The sequence below is a fragment of the Rattus norvegicus genome, chromosome 4 (assembly GCF_036323735.1).
Source record: "Rattus norvegicus strain BN/NHsdMcwi chromosome 4, GRCr8, whole genome shotgun sequence".
Classification (NCBI taxonomy): domain Eukaryota; kingdom Metazoa; phylum Chordata; class Mammalia; order Rodentia; family Muridae; genus Rattus; species Rattus norvegicus.
Genome location: NC_086022.1, coordinates 89,743,841 through 89,760,858, shown reverse-complemented (window position 1 = coordinate 89,760,858; position 17,018 = coordinate 89,743,841). Strand labels below are relative to the sequence as shown.

Below are 17,018 nucleotides of genomic sequence, written 5' to 3'. Positions count from 1 at the left end.
GCAGGATTTTATTTAGTGGCATAAGATGGCTAGTTGAGGCATTTTCCCCCCCATTGTATGGTGACTCCATTTAAATTCCTTTTTATATGTATATATTTTAGGAAGTTTTGACATATGTTTTTTCCAAAGACCTTTAGTGTTAGCTGTCCCTTACCACTTTTCCTTCTTTCTCCATTATCTGTTTATAAAGTTATATTTTAGTTCCTCTTTCTTACAAGATTTCCTCCTCCCTTCCTAGTCTCTTATTACCTACCTAACCTCTGTGGTTATTTGGATCCAAGCACCCATATCTAAAGCTTAAAAGCTAGCATTCACATATAAAAGAAAACATTTAACACTTGTTTTAGTGGTCTGAATTACCTTACTTGGGATGGGTTTTGTTTAGCTCCATTTATTTATCAGCAAATTTCATCATTTCATTTTTCTTAACAGCTGAATAAGATTTGTGTATATATACATTTTCATTATCTGCCCATCAGTTGATGAACATTTCAGCTGTTTTGATTTCTGGCTAGCTACCATGAACAAAACAACAATGAACGTGGTTGAACAATTATCTCTGTTGTAATATGTGGTCTTTTGGGTGTCTACCCAAGTGGAATCACTGGATCTTGGTGTAGATCAATTCTTGAAAACCTTTCAAATTGATTTCCACAGAGGCTGTAGCACTTTGCATCCCATCAGCAGTCAGTAAGTGTTCTGCTTTCTCCCCAGCCTCAACAGCATGTGCTGTCATTTGTTTTATTGATCTTGGGCATTCTGATTATGGTAAGATAAAGTTTCAAAATAATTGGTAGTTCCCTCAAGGCTAAGGATACTGAAAAATTTTAAAATGTTTCTCAGCTATCTGTTTTACACCTTTCAATACTCTCTACTTTGCTCTATATGCCATTTTAACTGGGCTATTTGGGCTTTGGGAAGGGGGATTGATGAACAGGTTTTTAAATACACAATTTAAAAAATTATATCAGGTTCTAAAACATATAATTTTAGACCCGAACTCTGCCCACCATGTAATTAGTAAAGATTATTTTCTTTTTCTGTTGGCTGCTACTTTGTTTGAATGCTATCATTTTCTATACAGAATACTTTTTAACTTTATGAGCTCCTATTTATTAACTGCTGATCATAATGCCTGTTCTACCAGTATCCTACTCAGAAGGTCCTTTCCTGAACCAGTGAATTCATAGCTATTCTCTACTTTCTCTTTCATAAGGTTCAGCGTATCTGGTCTTAGGTTAACATCCTTGACTATTGTGTACAGTGGTAGATATAAATCTATTTTCATTCCACATGCAGTTTTCCTGTTTGGCAAGCACATTTTATGAAAATATCGCTTTCTTTGATATGTATTTCTGGCTTTATTTCAGGTTGATTTCATTGATTAGTATGTTTTTTATGCCAATACTATGTGTTTTTTTTTAATACTACAGCTCTGCAATGAAATTTAAGTCCGATGTGGTGATGTCTCTAGTAGTTTTATTATCCAGGGTTGTTTTAGCTATCCCAGGATTTTATGTTTCCAAATAAAGTTGAAAATAAGTTTTCTAATTTCTATAAATTTCTATATAATTTCTGTAATTTTGAAGGGGATTGAATTAAATCTATAGTTTGCTTTTGGCAGGATGGCCATTTTTGACACTGGGGCAGCTTTTCACTTTCTGGTGTCCGATTTCTTCCCTTAGTGACTTAAAGTTTCTATTATACAAGTCTGTTACTTGCTCAGTTAGAGCTATACCAAAATATGTTTGAGATTATTGTGAAAGATATTGTTTCTTTGACTTCTTTTTGAAATATACTTCTCAATTTTATGTAAGAAGATAGCTGTATTGTTACTTTGCCAAAGGTGTGTTTATCAGCTGTAGAAGTTTCCTGGAGTCTTCATGGTCTTTAATTATAAAATTATATTGTCTACAAATAAAAATACATCAAATCCTCCCTTTTCTATTTGTATTCCCTTGATGTCCTTCAGTTGTCTTATTGCTTTAGCTAGATTTCAAATGTTGTACTGAATAGGGAAAATGGATGTCCTTGTCTTGTTCCTAATTTTAATGGAAATTTTTAGTTTCTCTTCATCTAGAATGATGTTGCCTGTGGGCTTGCCGTAATTGTCTTTATTATATTGCAGTGTGCCCCTTATATCCTAGGTGTCTATGGCTATTATCAAGAAGAGATGTTGGATTTTTGCCAAAGACCTTTTCTGCATTTAATGATTTGATCTCAGTGTTCCTGTCTTTTAGTCTCCTTATGTGATAGATTATTTTTTAATTTATGTATGCTGGACCATCTTTGAGATGTAGCCAACTTGATCAGTGTTAATAATATATTTAATGTGTTCATGAATTTGGTTTGGAAGCATTTATTGGAATTTTTAGATCTATGTTCTTAAGAGATATTAGTCTATAACTTTCTTTTTTGCTGAGTCTTTGTACAGTTTTGGTATCATGATAATAGTGGATTCATAGAAAAATTAGGAAACATTTCTACAGTTTTTATTTTGAAAAATAATTTGAGGATTATTGTATTAGTTCTTCTTGAAGGTACTGTAGAATTCCTGGGGCTAAAACAATCTAGCCCCAGGCTTTTGGTGCTGCTGGAACATTTTAAATTACTGTTTATTTTTCACTAGAGATTGTGGGTCCATCTGTTAGGTTGAAAATATCATGAACACATTCATTTCTTTTAGGTTTTCCAGTTTTAAGAGCAAAATTTTAAAGTACATCCTTTTGATTCTTTGAACTTCCTTCCTATTGTAACCCCCCCTTTTTTTTTTACTTATTTTTGTTTCCCCCTCCTCTTATACATGCCTTCCACTCTTGCTTCCTCTGCTCCAATAGACAAGAAAACAAAAGGTCTCATTGTGGAAGCTGTAGTTTGTCACATCGTGTCTCACAATATACCCTTTGATTCATACTTCTTTGCTTGCAAATGTTCAGTGGAATAATTCACTGGTCTGGTATAAGGCCTGTGACTTCTGCTACTCTGTCAATACTGGAACCTCACTGGGACTCCTTTAGGTATTCTGATGTTGCCCTGTGTCATGGAGATCCTTTAGTTTTGGGTCTGTAAGACTTGGCACTCCAACAGTTCGTTGATGGTGTAGATGTTGTGTTGGACCAATTCAAAGCCCTGGATCTGGGCCTGAGAGGTATCTGAACTGGTCAGCCTACTGGCTTTTCCACTCCTCCCACACCCTCCGGGCTGGCTCACCAGCAGGTAACCAGAGGTAGCTTCCCAGAAAAGGTCCAGGGCCTGCTTTCCCAAGTGTTGCAGCTGATGAAGGACAAGGCAGTTCTCTCACTCTCATGACCCAGGAGCTAGCTCTCCTGTCTACCATAGCTGTCAAGGGATGGCAGGGAGGGGATCTCTCCCTCATCTGCACCACCTCCCAATAGACAAGTGGTTGAGTCTTCTGAGTTCACACCTACATGGCACACTCATCTGCAACCCCCATATCCAGGGCCCTCTCATCCAACTGCTGCAGTAGGTGAGAGACAGGACCAGATCTACTGCTGTCATGACCTCAGGGCCAGCTCCCCTGCCTGCCTTATGTGGGAAGGGGTGAGGGTGTGGAGGAGATCTCTCTCTTGCCAATGCTGCTGCACAGCAGAGAAGCTAGGGCTAGCTCTCCCATGCTTGCCCCCTCAACCTGGCAATGAGCAGGGACAGCTCTCCTGCTCTCATAACTACATCAGGGATAACTCTCTCAGCTGCTGCCAGTGGGCAAAAGGGAAGAGCAGGGAATCTCTCCCTCGATGACACAGCTGCACAGCAGACAAGAGGCAGGGAGCGTTCTCCCATACTCATGATCATGGGGTTGGCTCACCCCCAAACACCACATCCTAGGCCAGCTCTACTGTGCTGTTGCCCAGATGAAGTGCAGGGCCTGCTCTCCTGAGTGCTTCAGTAAGGAAAGGATAGGGACAACTCTCCCATTCTGATGACCTTGAGGCCAGCTCTTCTGCTTGCCCATAAGTGGCAAGGGGCAAGTTGGAGGGCATCTCTCCCTTGCCAATATCACATTACAAACAAGTCCCATTTTCAACCCCTCAAGTCCAGCTTACCCACACCCCTGCCATCAGGGTCAGCTCTACTGTGCTGCCCAGAGAGGTACATGGCCCACTCTCAAGAGTGTTGCAGCTGCTGAGGGGCAGGACCAGCTCTCCTGCTCTCCTAGTCCCAGGACCAGGCCTTGTGCCTGCTGCAGGTGGTGAAGGGAGAGGAGAAATGAGGGTATCTCTCCATTGTCTGTGCCACTGCATGGAAAACCAGTGGTAGGGTCAACTCTTCCATGGTTATATCCTCTAGGCCGGGACCTGGACTGTTTCACCTACAACTTCCACAATGGGCAGGGCTGCTCTCCTAAATACTGCAGCTGCCTGGGGGTGAGGTCATCTCTCTGCTCTCCTGCTGCCAGAGCCAGCTCTCTCACAGTGCCCAGTGAAGAATTGATCCAGTGGCTGGGATCAGTTCTTCACATCCTCAGATATCAACGTGTCCAGGGATGTCCACCAGATCTTTGGGGGTAGCAAACCCCTGCTGCTACAGGGCCATGGACCTAGAGGTGGCCCCTTGCAGCAGCACAGGCCAGGACACCACCATGGTCCCCAGTAGTATTTCATCTTTTTTGGTAGGTGTCTTAGTCTGGGTTTCTATTCTTGTACAAACATCATAACCAAAAAGGAGAAAAGGGTTTATTCAGCTTACACAGTCACATTGCTGTTCATCACTAAAGGAAGTCAGGATGGGAACTCACACAGGTCAAGAAGCAAGAGCTGATGCAGAGGCCATGGAGGGATGTTACTTACTGGCTTGCTTCTCCTCCCTTTCTCAGCTTGCTTTCTTATAGAACCCAAGACTACCAGCCCAGGTTGGAACCATCCACAAGGGCCTGCGTCCTTCCTGCCCCCCTTGATCACTAGTTAAGAAAATACATTAGAGCTGGATCTCATGGAAACATTTTCTCAAGTGAGGCTCCTTTCTCTGTGATCACCTCAGCCTGTGTCAAGTTGACACACAAAACAAGCCAGTATAGTAGGTGCTCTATTCCTTGGTTGCTGCTACCCAATCTGGGTCCTAACCCTGCATGGCAGCTTTGGTTTCTTTGAGTCCTACCTAAGTGTGGTGGCTTTGGGTTTTCTGGTAGAGAACTGTACTGCAGTTTATCAGGGTGTCACAGAATAGGAGGCAGGCTAGAGGGAAAGGCTGAAAGGGGTTACTAGGAAGAAGTACAGGTGTGAGCAAACACTTCAAAGTCAAGACTCATATTTGGGAAACAGTTCTATTTTCTGACTTGTACAACTAGAAATCGGGGTAGATTTTGGAGAGGGTCTGACTTTTTTCATATCCACTTCCTCTTTCATATCCACTTCTGTTATGAAGTACTGCTTTAAGTGACTACCGTATTTCTTAACTCAGCATCAACTGCACTACTGTTAAAAGAAACAGTTTCATCATGTTTGAAACAGTTTTCACTTCTAGAGATCATAAAAAGTTGTTGCCTTGTTTCCTGTTTGAGAATAATTTAATATTTAGTATTTTAATATGAAAGAAAAGGACATAGAAGACGTTTTTGGATAGATTTTTCACTCATATTATTTAGACTTGTGGAGACACAAATATGAGGCCTAATGTATACAGTGATGATGTGCTTGCCTAACATGTACGTGGTCCTGGTGGTCCTGATTTTGAGTCTGAACACTGAAAAGAAAACCAGGTAAGTATCAGTACCATCCTATACCAAGAGATCCAGCAACTCTAGACCTTAGGTTATTGCATTCATGAGACAAGAAAGCATTTCTTTTTATATTTATTTTGTGTGTGAGTATTTGTGTGTGTTTGTGTGTGTGTTTGTGTGTGTGTGTGTGTGTGTGTGTGTGTACACCACTAGCATGTGTCGATGTCAAAGGACAACTTGCAGAAGAAGTTCTCTCCTACCAATGAGTCACAGAGTTCGAACTCAAGTATGCAGGCTTGGTAGAGGGGCCTTTACCCACTGAGCAAGAAACTGAAGCAGGAAAGCTTTTAGTTTGTGTGTCTGTTTTTAATAGCTATCTCTAGAATTATTTTTTTACTCTCTTTACTAAGAAAATTTAGGAGGAGGAGGAAGATATGAAGGTAAAGAAGGAGGAAGAGGAAAGGATGAACAACAACAACAACAAATAGACATGTCTGAACTACTAGCATGAAGGGTGAAGTCTGAACTACTGGCACGAAGGGTGAAATATAAACCTTGCTTTGTGAAGCATTAAGAGTTAGCGATTGGATTGAGACTGTAACTCGGTGGTAGAATTCTTGCCTAGCATGTTTGGTTTTGTGGTTACATGGGGGTTTGAAGTTCCAGAAAAGTGTTCAAGGGAACAGAGCACTCATTCTTTTTGACAAAAGGGGTTTGAACAAACAGGTGATCTCATTAGAAACATACAAGGAGGGGGATAAGTAATAATGGGGCTGCATGGTTACTGCTCCACGACTCCCTGCCTGTAAATCTTCCTTGCTAAGACTACAGAAAACCATCAGCTTCACACCATAAGGCAACTGACACAGCTAGTCCCTAAGCTGTCAGGGGAAAGAGCTTCCCTAAACCAAAGGAGCTGTCAGAAAAAGAACATGAACCAGAGGCCTCTTATCTGGGGCTAAAGGTCATATAACTCTTCCCTAGGGGTAAAACCCTTAAAAGAACCAAGATTATATGACGCTTGCTTCAAACTGACTTTCTGAATGTTGATTTAAATATTCACTTGAAAGACAATATATCTAAAACGGGACAGTTGCTGGTTCAGATCAATTTGAAAAATTTTGTTTTCCTGTTAGCAGGAGTAGAAATAATTTGCTGTGAACAGTTGAAATTATCTGTGAAATGGAATAAGGAAAGAAAATTACCTTTCTGTCCATCAAGGAATAAGGATCATATTGCATCACTGAGTCCTGGAGGGAAAGGTCATGCAAGCTGTAAGGAAAACGGGCAGAATACAAGCATGCTCAAAACGGGCAGCATGTCTGCAACTCTGGTTCTTTTTCAGGACCAGTGTAAATGAAAGCCCTACCTTCTCCTGGGTGAGCTATCAAAGTTCTAGATACCTTACCTCACCTGGCTTCTTTGTCCATACTTTTGATTTTTTTTCATCTCTCTCATTATAAAATGCTGTATAACTTTTCTAATAATTCAAATTTCCATTGAGTTTTAAAAGGTATATACAAAAATTCCTCTATCGAGTCTCAGTTTGACAATATTCTATACAATTTGACCTTTAGATATAAGAAGAAATATTACCTGTAGTCTTAGTCTTACTGCTGGTTTTAGCAGACAACTAAAAATGTCTTGGAAGTTTCTAAATGATAAAAGGCAATGAGGACATCTTTTGCTATAGCGAGGCCACACTTGGTGGCTCCTAGATGGCTTCAAGATAGAGGATGGCTGGGAAAAAGACTACATATAGATTAGAAGGTCAGAGTTTTAGTCCTGCTCCAAACATCCAGAAAGGAGAGAGGGGCTGCAGATTGAGTCAGTGGCCAATGCCAATGATTTCATTGATCATACCTGCACAAAAGAAAAACCCATAAATCCATAAGCAATGAGGTTTAGGAGCTTTGATTGGAGCCATTCATGTGCTGAGGGCAGTGTAAGTCAACTCCACAGAGACAAGGTATGCAGTTAGTAACCTTCTAGACCTTACCCTGTGTGCACTATGGTTTGACTGTTTGGGCTCTTTGTAATAAACTGTGAAAGTTAACACTCATGTTACTGCATTCTGAGTGACTGTAGCAAACTACTGAGGCTTGGGTGAGATAAGGGTATTCTAACCTGAGGACTTGATGCTTACAACTGGTACTTAAAGTTAGGGCCATCTTGTGGGCCTAAGCTCTTAAACTTGGGAAGTCAGACGCTAATTGTGAGTAGTGTTAGAATTATGGGACAGCTAGCTGATAACAGAACTAGAGAACTGGTGTTGGAAAAAACATGGCACCTTTGGGAATCAGAAGGCAAAACAAACAAACAAAAATCAAACAAAAAACTGTAATTCCACAGGTACCTATCAAACTTTAAACACACCTTCTGATTACACATTAAATTATATCACATTTCAGTCATATTAATTATTAAAACATTTCTTGACTGTACTGCCCCAGTATCCCTACCAAAAATACAGCTAAGTTTTTGTTTTAATTGGTTTTTTATTTATTTACATTTCAAATGTTACCCCCTTCCCAGTTTCCGCTCCACAAACCCTGAAAACAGGTTGTTTTTAAAAAGATTTAAGTGTTGCATATTCGTATGTTATATATTTTGTCAATATAATTTGGACTAGTTGGAAATATTTGCATCTGACTTTAGTTTTAAAAGACAAGACAAGCAGTTTTTAATTAACTAATTAATTAATTCATAATTTTAAGTGACAAGGTTATCATGTAGACCTGGATGACCTAGAACTTGCTGTGTAGACCAGACTGTCCTCAATCATAAAGAGATCTTCCTGACTCTGACGCTCAAGTGCTGGAATTAAAGGATTCTAGCTTCATACAGTTTTAAGATCACACTTCAGAGAACTTAAATTACTATGTACCATTAAAAAATGTATTGTTCCATTTATAAGAAATATCCTAATTACACAAATATCTCAAAGGTGAGGAAATACAGTAGTGTTTTTCCCCAGTGAAAATGTTTTTAAAAATTAGTGTGCCAATTTAGCTACTTATTCTGACATTTAGTAGTGAATGGTGAAGTCACAACTTTAAGTAACTATAAGTATTTGTTCGATTTATGTCACATAGACCATGAAAATTTGAAGTCAATTTCATTGTTTATTTTTAAAGCCTAAACTGAAATTACAGCTGTAGAGATGAGTCAGTAGTTAAGAGCACTGACTGCTGTTCCAGAGGTCCTGACTTCAATTCCCAGCAACCACATGGTAGCTCACAACCATCTGTAATGGGATCCGATGCCTCCTTCTGGTGCGTCTGAAGACACCTACAGTGTACTCACACACATGAAGTAAATAAATCTTTAAAAAAAAAAGCTGTGCTCAAAAAATTGCATTGTAGTGTTTGACTAGTTTTTTTTTTAATGAAATTACAAAATAATTTTGGAACTGGAAGAGTAGAACACTTTCCTCACATGCATGACGCCCTGGGTTCATACCCTATGAACCGATTACAATGGAAACATAACCAATGTCATTAAATTAACACATGAATTCTATGTCCATAACTTTAGGCATTTATGAAGAAAACTCCTATTTTTAAAGATTATCTGACTTTTTATATCAATTACTTTAATACATTTTAAAAACCTGTTTATTTGAGGGATGGGGCGAGCTAAGGGTAATTAATTGTTTTGTGAATAAAAAAGTCTCAGAAGATCAAAAATTCTGAACTGTAGGACAAGGTAACTAACATTTTTGGTAGTCTTAGAAAAAAATGAATGCCACATGTTTTGCTAACAATTATGATTCCCTTGAGAATCAAGCATGTTGGGTGGAGGTGAACTTCACAGGTTATTAGGATCGAACTTCACATTACCTCCTGTCACTTAGGGGAAAAAAGGAACCTTATTTATATTTCCCAGTAATTTAATTAGTGACAGTGCTGATGTCTGATAATTTCATTACAGAATTAGTGTGAAATTAAAAATCCTCTGAGGTGTATGTCTAGAAGTCTAGGAAAATCACAATGAAAACTGCAGCAAGGATCCTTAACAAACATGTTCATACAAATCTGTACATTGGCTAGTAGAGAGGAAAACACTATACTTTATTCCTTTCATTATGTGCTTAAAACATCTGTCATTTCTAGCTTTCCATATTATACTATTCTAGCATATTCTTCAACGCCACCTGTGGACAGACTCTAGTATTCCCAACACACCTTGAACAGATTCCCGCTGGGAAAAGTGGCTAGAAACACCTTCTAACGCAGAGCCACTCCTCTTTATCTGAGGGAAACAGAAACTATTTACCATGAGAGGCATGGACCTGGACGTTGCAAGGATTTTGTAAGCCTAGTGGATCTACAATGGCATTTGGCTGCCTGGGTTGTATAATAGTGAAGACGGCTTTCCCTTCAACTACATACATTGGCATGTTATCAGTCACGGAAAGTGTTTCTTTTTATTGCTTTGTTTCTGACTTTGTTTGGTGATAGGAAGACCACACCTTGGGTTTTGTGTATGCTTGACAAGTACTTTACCAATTAGCTACAGGTCTACTCTCTGTTTTGTGAAAACAAGGTCTAACTATGATGCGCAAGCTGGCCTTGAAAGTGAGATTCTCCTGTTTCTGCTTCATAAATGCTAGGATTCCAAGTGTAGCTACATAACTAGATTGGAAATGAAAAGCTGATTTTAACAGCCTTGGCTGCGTGACTCATAGGTTCATGAAGCCTAGGTATCCTTCAGACATGGAGCATTAGTTTTTTTTCCAAGAGCTGAAAACTGTCTCATCTTAGATGTGAATGCTTGGTTGGATCTCAGCCAGCTACATTTGAGTTTCCTTTGAAAAGGGTTACTGTATTTCACAGGAAGGGTGTTAATGATCACAAAGTAAATGTTTATTTAGACAGTACCCAGACTTATGCCTGGGTACATGCCTAGTTCCTCAGAGAATACACTTTTAGGAAAGGGTCCTAAAAGGAGCCAGTTGTCATGCTGGGCAGTGAGATGATTTCAGTTCAACCCTCAGAGGCACACATGGGGGCAGTCATGCACTCAGCATGGCTGAGTAAGCCACATCACCCAACTTCTCTTCCTTCCCTGGCCCCTGTTAACTGTGGTCTTGGGCAACTTACCTTCCTTCACTAATCTTTGGGGAAATTATCCAGTGGGTCCTGTAATGTGTGATATCTAGAAGTGACAGGGATCTTCAACAGTCACTCCGGGACACAGGAGACAGGTGTAAAGTCAGCAAATGCTGAACTGGTCAGCTGCAGTACTCAAGCTCATCATTTCCAGAGATCAGTGCTTGCTGCTGCAAATGCCACTTACGGTCTTGGTCTATACTTGCTCTTTTGCTTCCCCTTTGGCATTTCCACAGCTGACAATATTTCTGCTTATAGTACGTGGGCTAACATCTACCTACTACCACTTGGGGAAAAAATCTCCTTTAGCCCAGTTTTCTTGGACAGCAGCAAGGGTAACCTCTGCCTGTCTTTAATTAACTGGTTTGCAGAAAACAATGCCCTCCCAACATGCACATACCCCAGGCAGTATTTCCAGAGATGCATCTAAGCCTGGAGCCTCAACCATGGTCCTCAGGCTCCCTCAGAGACCTAAACACCATGAGAGAAGACTGTAACTCATTTTTTAGGAAGAGCCTAGAAACAGAACCATTGGGTTACATAATGGCTGGTGTTTATGAACGTCTACAGTGTGCATATTTAACCTTCCACCCTTTATGCTTGAAGAGACTGAGATAGAGAGAAAGCTGCGATGGTCTCATACAGAAAGCAGAGAAGCTATCTCTTTGTGCTTCAATCTGCTGAGCTACAACCACCTTATTCTTGCTTTCGGTGTGTTCAGAAAAGATATGCAAGATGATTTTAGTGGATGATTTAGTGGAAAAGGTTTTCTAAATGTTTTAACATCGATTTTACTTGTATTTTTTTTAAGCCAGCTCTAAAGAACCTGCAGATATTATTCCTCAAGATACGAAATGTGTATCTTGTAAATGGCCAGCCCTAGAAAATGAACTAGGTATTTCTGAGGTAATTAGAAGATACAGCTCTCCTGAACAGTGCTAAACCTCACTGGTTTCTAGGACTTGGTGCATGGCTCCAGCTTCAGTACTCTCTGTATAGAATTCCATTTCCTCAGGTAGGTGAAACTGTACAGTTGGAGGAAAGTGTGTTGATAATAATATAAGACTTGTCAGAGAGTGGATTCCAGAAGTTTTCTAGCATAGGTATTCTAGAATCCAAAACCTCAAAAAAAAAAAAAAAAAAGGAAAAGGCAGAATATTAAACACAAGACTCTCAGGAAAATACATTGTTCTATGAAAGCTTCAAATTCCTCTCTGATTAAAGGAATTTTAATGTGAATGATGGAACCTGTTAGAATCAGTCTCCTGCGATATTTCTTTGGTTTGTCACACCGATCCTGTTAATGTAGCTAGATAAAATTCACTATGTGCGTTGCCTCCTGCTAGCTTATGTACTTTAAAGGCACTGCGTTGTTTCAGTGGATATGCCAACATTCAGAGTTTTTCTTCTAGAAACAAGCCTAACATGTATTTCATTTACAATGTGCTAGCAGCCAGGAGCAATTCCAGTTCCATTCCCTATTGCAACTTACCTGTCTATAGAGAACGCTCCACACGGAACCAATGGATCCTGAGTTAAGTAGGATTAACCCTTTAGCTTACATTGAAGTAATTATCATATTCTGCTAAAACTACATACACATGCCTTGTTCATCTTACTTCCTATGGAAGGAGTTTCTTACTGCAGAAATACCACTCTGGGTTCCACACTTAATCTGTTCAGCCTATTTATGAAACACAATATCTGCAGGGCAGGAACCTTAGGTAACACTCAAGATCACTCTTTTCTAGGGCCCAAGTAGTAAAAGTCATGTATTAACTCATTTAATCTTTTTAAACTCAGAAATGGGCTATTTTCCTGTTTTAAAGATGTGAGAATAACATGGCTGTGGTCAGTTTACATACTGACTTGAGGCCTTTCCACCGTATTTCCCTCATGTTCCATCGAATATCAGCTCACTGTTCATGGGCTGGTCTCACAGTCTGTAGATATGCTCATATTTTCAGCACTTCACAAAACATACAACCCATGAAGACAAAGCTTTATAGTGTTGCATAAATGCCTATGAGTTTATTAATAACTTCTGACACCCTTTAAAGAATAAAGAATAAAGCTTACCTTTTAATTTTTCGAAACTCAATTCTTTAAGAAGTTAAAATTTGTGACAAAGACTGGCTTACCTTCCATATGAGTAAAGAACTTTTGTCTCAGAGAGAAAGGCTGACATCCCAGGCCTTTCTCTTGGACTGTTTTACCTTAACCTTGTCCTTCACTATCCTCACAAATGGTCCATCTCAATAGCTAGCTGCCCACTTTTTGCCAGAAAGCAATGCTGTTTCCAAGGCTTGGCACTACTGTTATCTAGTTTAATGGAGTCACAGCAAAATCCTTCAAGTACAATCTTCGCTGACCTCTCTTAAGAGTCTCACACATGGAAATGTGAACTCTTCCCTGACATTTTTTACTTTACAAATGATATTCAGGAAAAGTCATCAAAGTTCAATTTGAGTAAGATTTATTGAGCGCCTACAGTGTGCACTGCCCATCACTAGACATGTTGACATTCAGCACACACCACCTCCCAGCCGCCAGTATATTAGGATCTAATTAGTATAACACAGTTTAGACATTGACAAGTGAATTCCATGTCATGGCTCAATCAGAACCAACATTAAAGAGCTGTAGTTTAATTAATCCAGAACAGCATCTAATCCTAAAGTCATGTGTAACATTTATTTGGCTTTAGGTAAATTCCACTGCAGACAAAAGTCACAAAGATGAAAATGCACAGCGACAGAAGAGAGGACTATAGATGACTTTTAGTTTGTATTCTCTGTTTTCTTCTTATAATGGTCCGAAGCCTCCGCAAGACCAGCTTATCAGAGAGTAGCATGTCATCCTGTTGTTCTAGATAATCCAGCAAATTTTCAGTCCACTCAAGTGCAGCTCTGTGGCTGATATGCTTCTCTGGATTCAGTTCTGCTTTCCGAGTCTTCCTGGAGGGCTGTTTTTGCTCACCAGCCTTTGCCCGGTCCGCAGCACCTACAAGGTCAGCTAACACCTGACAGTTGGAGCCACTACTCCGGGAGTCAAACCACTGCCCAATATTTTCAATGTTAACATGTTCACAATCTTCGGTATTCTGTAAAACCGTTGCTAAATTAGCTGCTAAAATGGCTCCTTCGTCAATGCTCACACTTGGATTTTCCTCATTGCCAGGGAAAAGTTTTCTCCACGCTCTGGTTATGGTACTCGATCTTATCTGGTTCCAGGCTCTGGATGCCTCATAAATTGCATCCAACACTGTCAAATTCTTCCAAAACAATTTAGGGTCATTTCCTTCATCCATGTATTTTTGGATAAGTCCTGCTCTGTAATATCTTTTGACAGTGGTTAGAACTCCTTGGCTCATAGGTTGAATTAGACTTGTGACATTTGGCGGCAAATATTTCACAATTATTCTGCCATCATCTGAGTTCAACAGTTCTTCGGCAGGATGTGCTGCAGGAAAATCTAAAAGTAGTACTGCCTTTTCTCGAAGCCCTTTGGATTTCAGATGCTTCTGCACCTGTGGCACAAAGCACTTCTCAAACCACTGTTTGAGAACAGAGGGCTCGATCCACGCACTTTTTTGACTGAAGTACGTAACAGGAAGGTTTGAAAGGTCAGTTCCTTTGAACGCACGGGGTCTTTTTGCTTTTCCCACCACACAAAGATTAAGCTTGTGTAAACCTGTGGCATTTGCACAACACATAATAATGATTCTTTCTCTGCTTGTCCTATACTCACAAGTACTCTGGTCAGTGTCAAAAGCCAATGTCCTTGTTGGTAGACATTTCCAGAACAATCCAGTTTGATCAGCACCATAAATTTGTTCTGGTAGGAGATTTTCTCTTTTCACAAATTCCTGAAAGTTACCACAAAATTCACTGGCAGCAGTTTCATCCCCTTTTAACTTTGTGCCTTTACCAGCAGCCTTTGGAATACCATGACGCTGCTTAAACCTAGTAAGCCAACCAGAAGAGGCATTAAAATCACCTTCCATACCCAAGGCATCGAAAAAGAACCTAGCCTGCTTTGCGCAAATAGTTCCAGACACTGGAATCCCATTTGTTTTCTGTTGATTAAACCATTCTATCATAACTCTGTCAAGCTCCTCATATGTTGATGACTTCATAGACTTACGCTTGGATACCCCACTAGTAGGATCTGAATTGTTGGCATAGTTTATAATTCTCTCTTTGTTTTTTTTAATGTCACGAACTGTGGATTCACCAATTCCATACAGGACAGAGAGTTTTTTGAAGGAGTTGCCTTCTTCAAGCTTCTTAATAATGTCAAGTTTGTCTTTAATTGTCAATACCACACGTTTACGTTTTCCCAACATTTTAGCCTAATTATTTTAGACAATTAACAACTTGGATGTGAACACAAAGAGACCAGAAAATGGAGGCTTAAGAGTCCTCAGCTGTACCCTAGGACTTGGATGGTATAACAATTTTCAAAGAAAGTCTGATTTTTTCATTTCATTTAGAACTTAACCTGTTCCTACAACAAGGAATAGCTCAAGTGAACCCTATTTTCTCTTCTTCCTCCTTGCTCTTTTCTTGAATTGCAGCCTTACTGGAAGCTGAATCAATACTGCCCTGCCACCGAGGTTTCTAAAATATTCTCATGACCATCAACTTTTGCCATTACCGCGGGATTATTTTTCGTTTTTCTTACGCTATGTTCAAGAATACAGTTTTACTCGGGCTTGCACACTTAACAGACAGAAAAACAGAGCAGGACGACTCACTGCCTGACTGTTGTTGTCTCTGTCGATTCTGCCCGATTCAAGGCAAGGACTCCTGGTGAGTACCTATGAAAGTCATAGCTAGCAGAGGTGAGCTGTCAGTGTAAGGGGACAGGCAAACAATTCAGTACTTTAAATCAACAAGAACTTATAGCTAATGGATTTGGCAACTGAAAGGGAAACAGCGGACAAGAAGTAATGTCACATGATTCAAGAAAGGATAAAAAAACTTCATTGGTGGAAATCAGGACCCAACGCTGCAACTAGGGGGTGATAAGCTGGGTGAAGATCGTACATTAATCCTGGTAGAAGATGATCTCCATGACCACAGAAGTAGCTGCTGGGTCTGTAGAGGTACTCGAGCCTTTGAAACCTATAGGAAAATATCAAACACGTTTTCTTTTCAGTATCAGTCCACGATATTACTCATACCTACCCCTGCAACTGTGGCTAGGTCATCTCCACCTATCAACCTGACAGGTAATAGACAAATTAACGCTCGCAGGCACCACCCGGGAGCTGAGAGCCTACCTCCTGACACTACCAGGGCCTCTCCCCGCCGGCCAGCAAGCTCCGAGCCGGACGCTGGGTGAAAGTCGGAGGCAGGGGATCACCGCCACAACCCTGCAGCGGGCTAATGGTCACCGGGCGCGCGGGACGCCGGGAAGCAGGGAGCGGGCATCGTTCTGCCTGACCGGCCAGAAAACAGAGCCAGCAATGGAAGTCCCCAGCGAAGCCGACCCCGCCAGCCGCCGCAGAGTGAGCGCGCAACGGAGCTGCGCGGCCAAGCCGGAAGGCAGGGGATTAGGTACGCGCGCGCGCCCCCGCAGGAACGTGTTGTCGGCGAGGGGGCGGGGATGCGCGGGCGAGCCCGCTGAGGGGCGTGGCTTCTTGGAGGAGGGGCGGGACTTAGTCAATGCTCCGCCTCCGGACACTCAGCTTGTGGCTCACAGCTGAAGCCAGCAGAGGGCGACGCAGGGTCATTCCAAGTGGCCGGACTGCAAATGAGGTAGGAGTAGCAATTGCAAGGTTTTCATTCAGGTAAGACCCCAGGGAGTGCACAGAGCCTGCGTGCCTTCTTCTGCGACTGCGGCGACACAGAGCCAGATAGCAGGGGCGAGCCAGAAAGACACTTGGCACAGAGGACCTTATGCTGGAGCAGGAATGTAAGGATCACCACCTGCTGTCAAAGCGGAATTTCAAAACTTCCACCTGAATCAGTCCCAGAGACCCCTCTCTAGCACAATCGTTTTTTGGATGTTGTTATTGTTTTTAAATCCTTCTTCCATAAACCACAACCTGATCTGGAGTATTCTAACTTCTGTTTCTCAAGACAGACGGGTTTTTTTTTCCCCCATAGAATTCTAGTACCAGGAAAGCGAAATCAGACTGAGCATTCACTCTGCAGAGAAGAAATGTTGATTCCAGGCCCCCTTCTGTCTCCCAAGTCATATCTGTGCTGTCGTCCTGA

The 17,018-nt window shown here is 41.0% G+C and overlaps 1 protein-coding gene and 1 pseudogene across 1 annotated transcript; one reads left to right on the top strand and one right to left on the bottom strand.

Annotated features, from left to right (window-relative positions):
- Positions 1 to 13,250: 13,250 nt before the first annotated feature.
- Tigd2 (tigger transposable element derived 2) lies at positions 13,251 to 16,343 on the bottom strand. Its single transcript, NM_001305180.1, has 2 exons — positions 16,079 to 16,343; positions 13,251 to 15,920 (listed from the first exon to the last, which is right to left on the bottom strand). The coding sequence occupies exon 2, from the start codon at positions 15,137 to 15,139 to the stop codon at positions 13,559 to 13,561; it is 1,581 nt and encodes a 526-aa protein (NP_001292109.1). The 5' UTR covers positions 15,140 to 15,920; positions 16,079 to 16,343; the 3' UTR covers positions 13,251 to 13,558.
- Acbd5-ps1 (acyl-CoA binding domain containing 5, pseudogene 1) overlaps positions 15,860 to 17,018 on the top strand; it is a 147,209-nt pseudogene continuing 146,050 nt past the window's right edge.

What these genes read in the sequence shown, in the direction of transcription:
- Tigd2 (NM_001305180.1), bottom strand. Translation starts at nt 15,139, where the DNA reads ATGTTGGGAAAACGTAAACGTGTGGTATTGACAATTAAAGACAAACTT.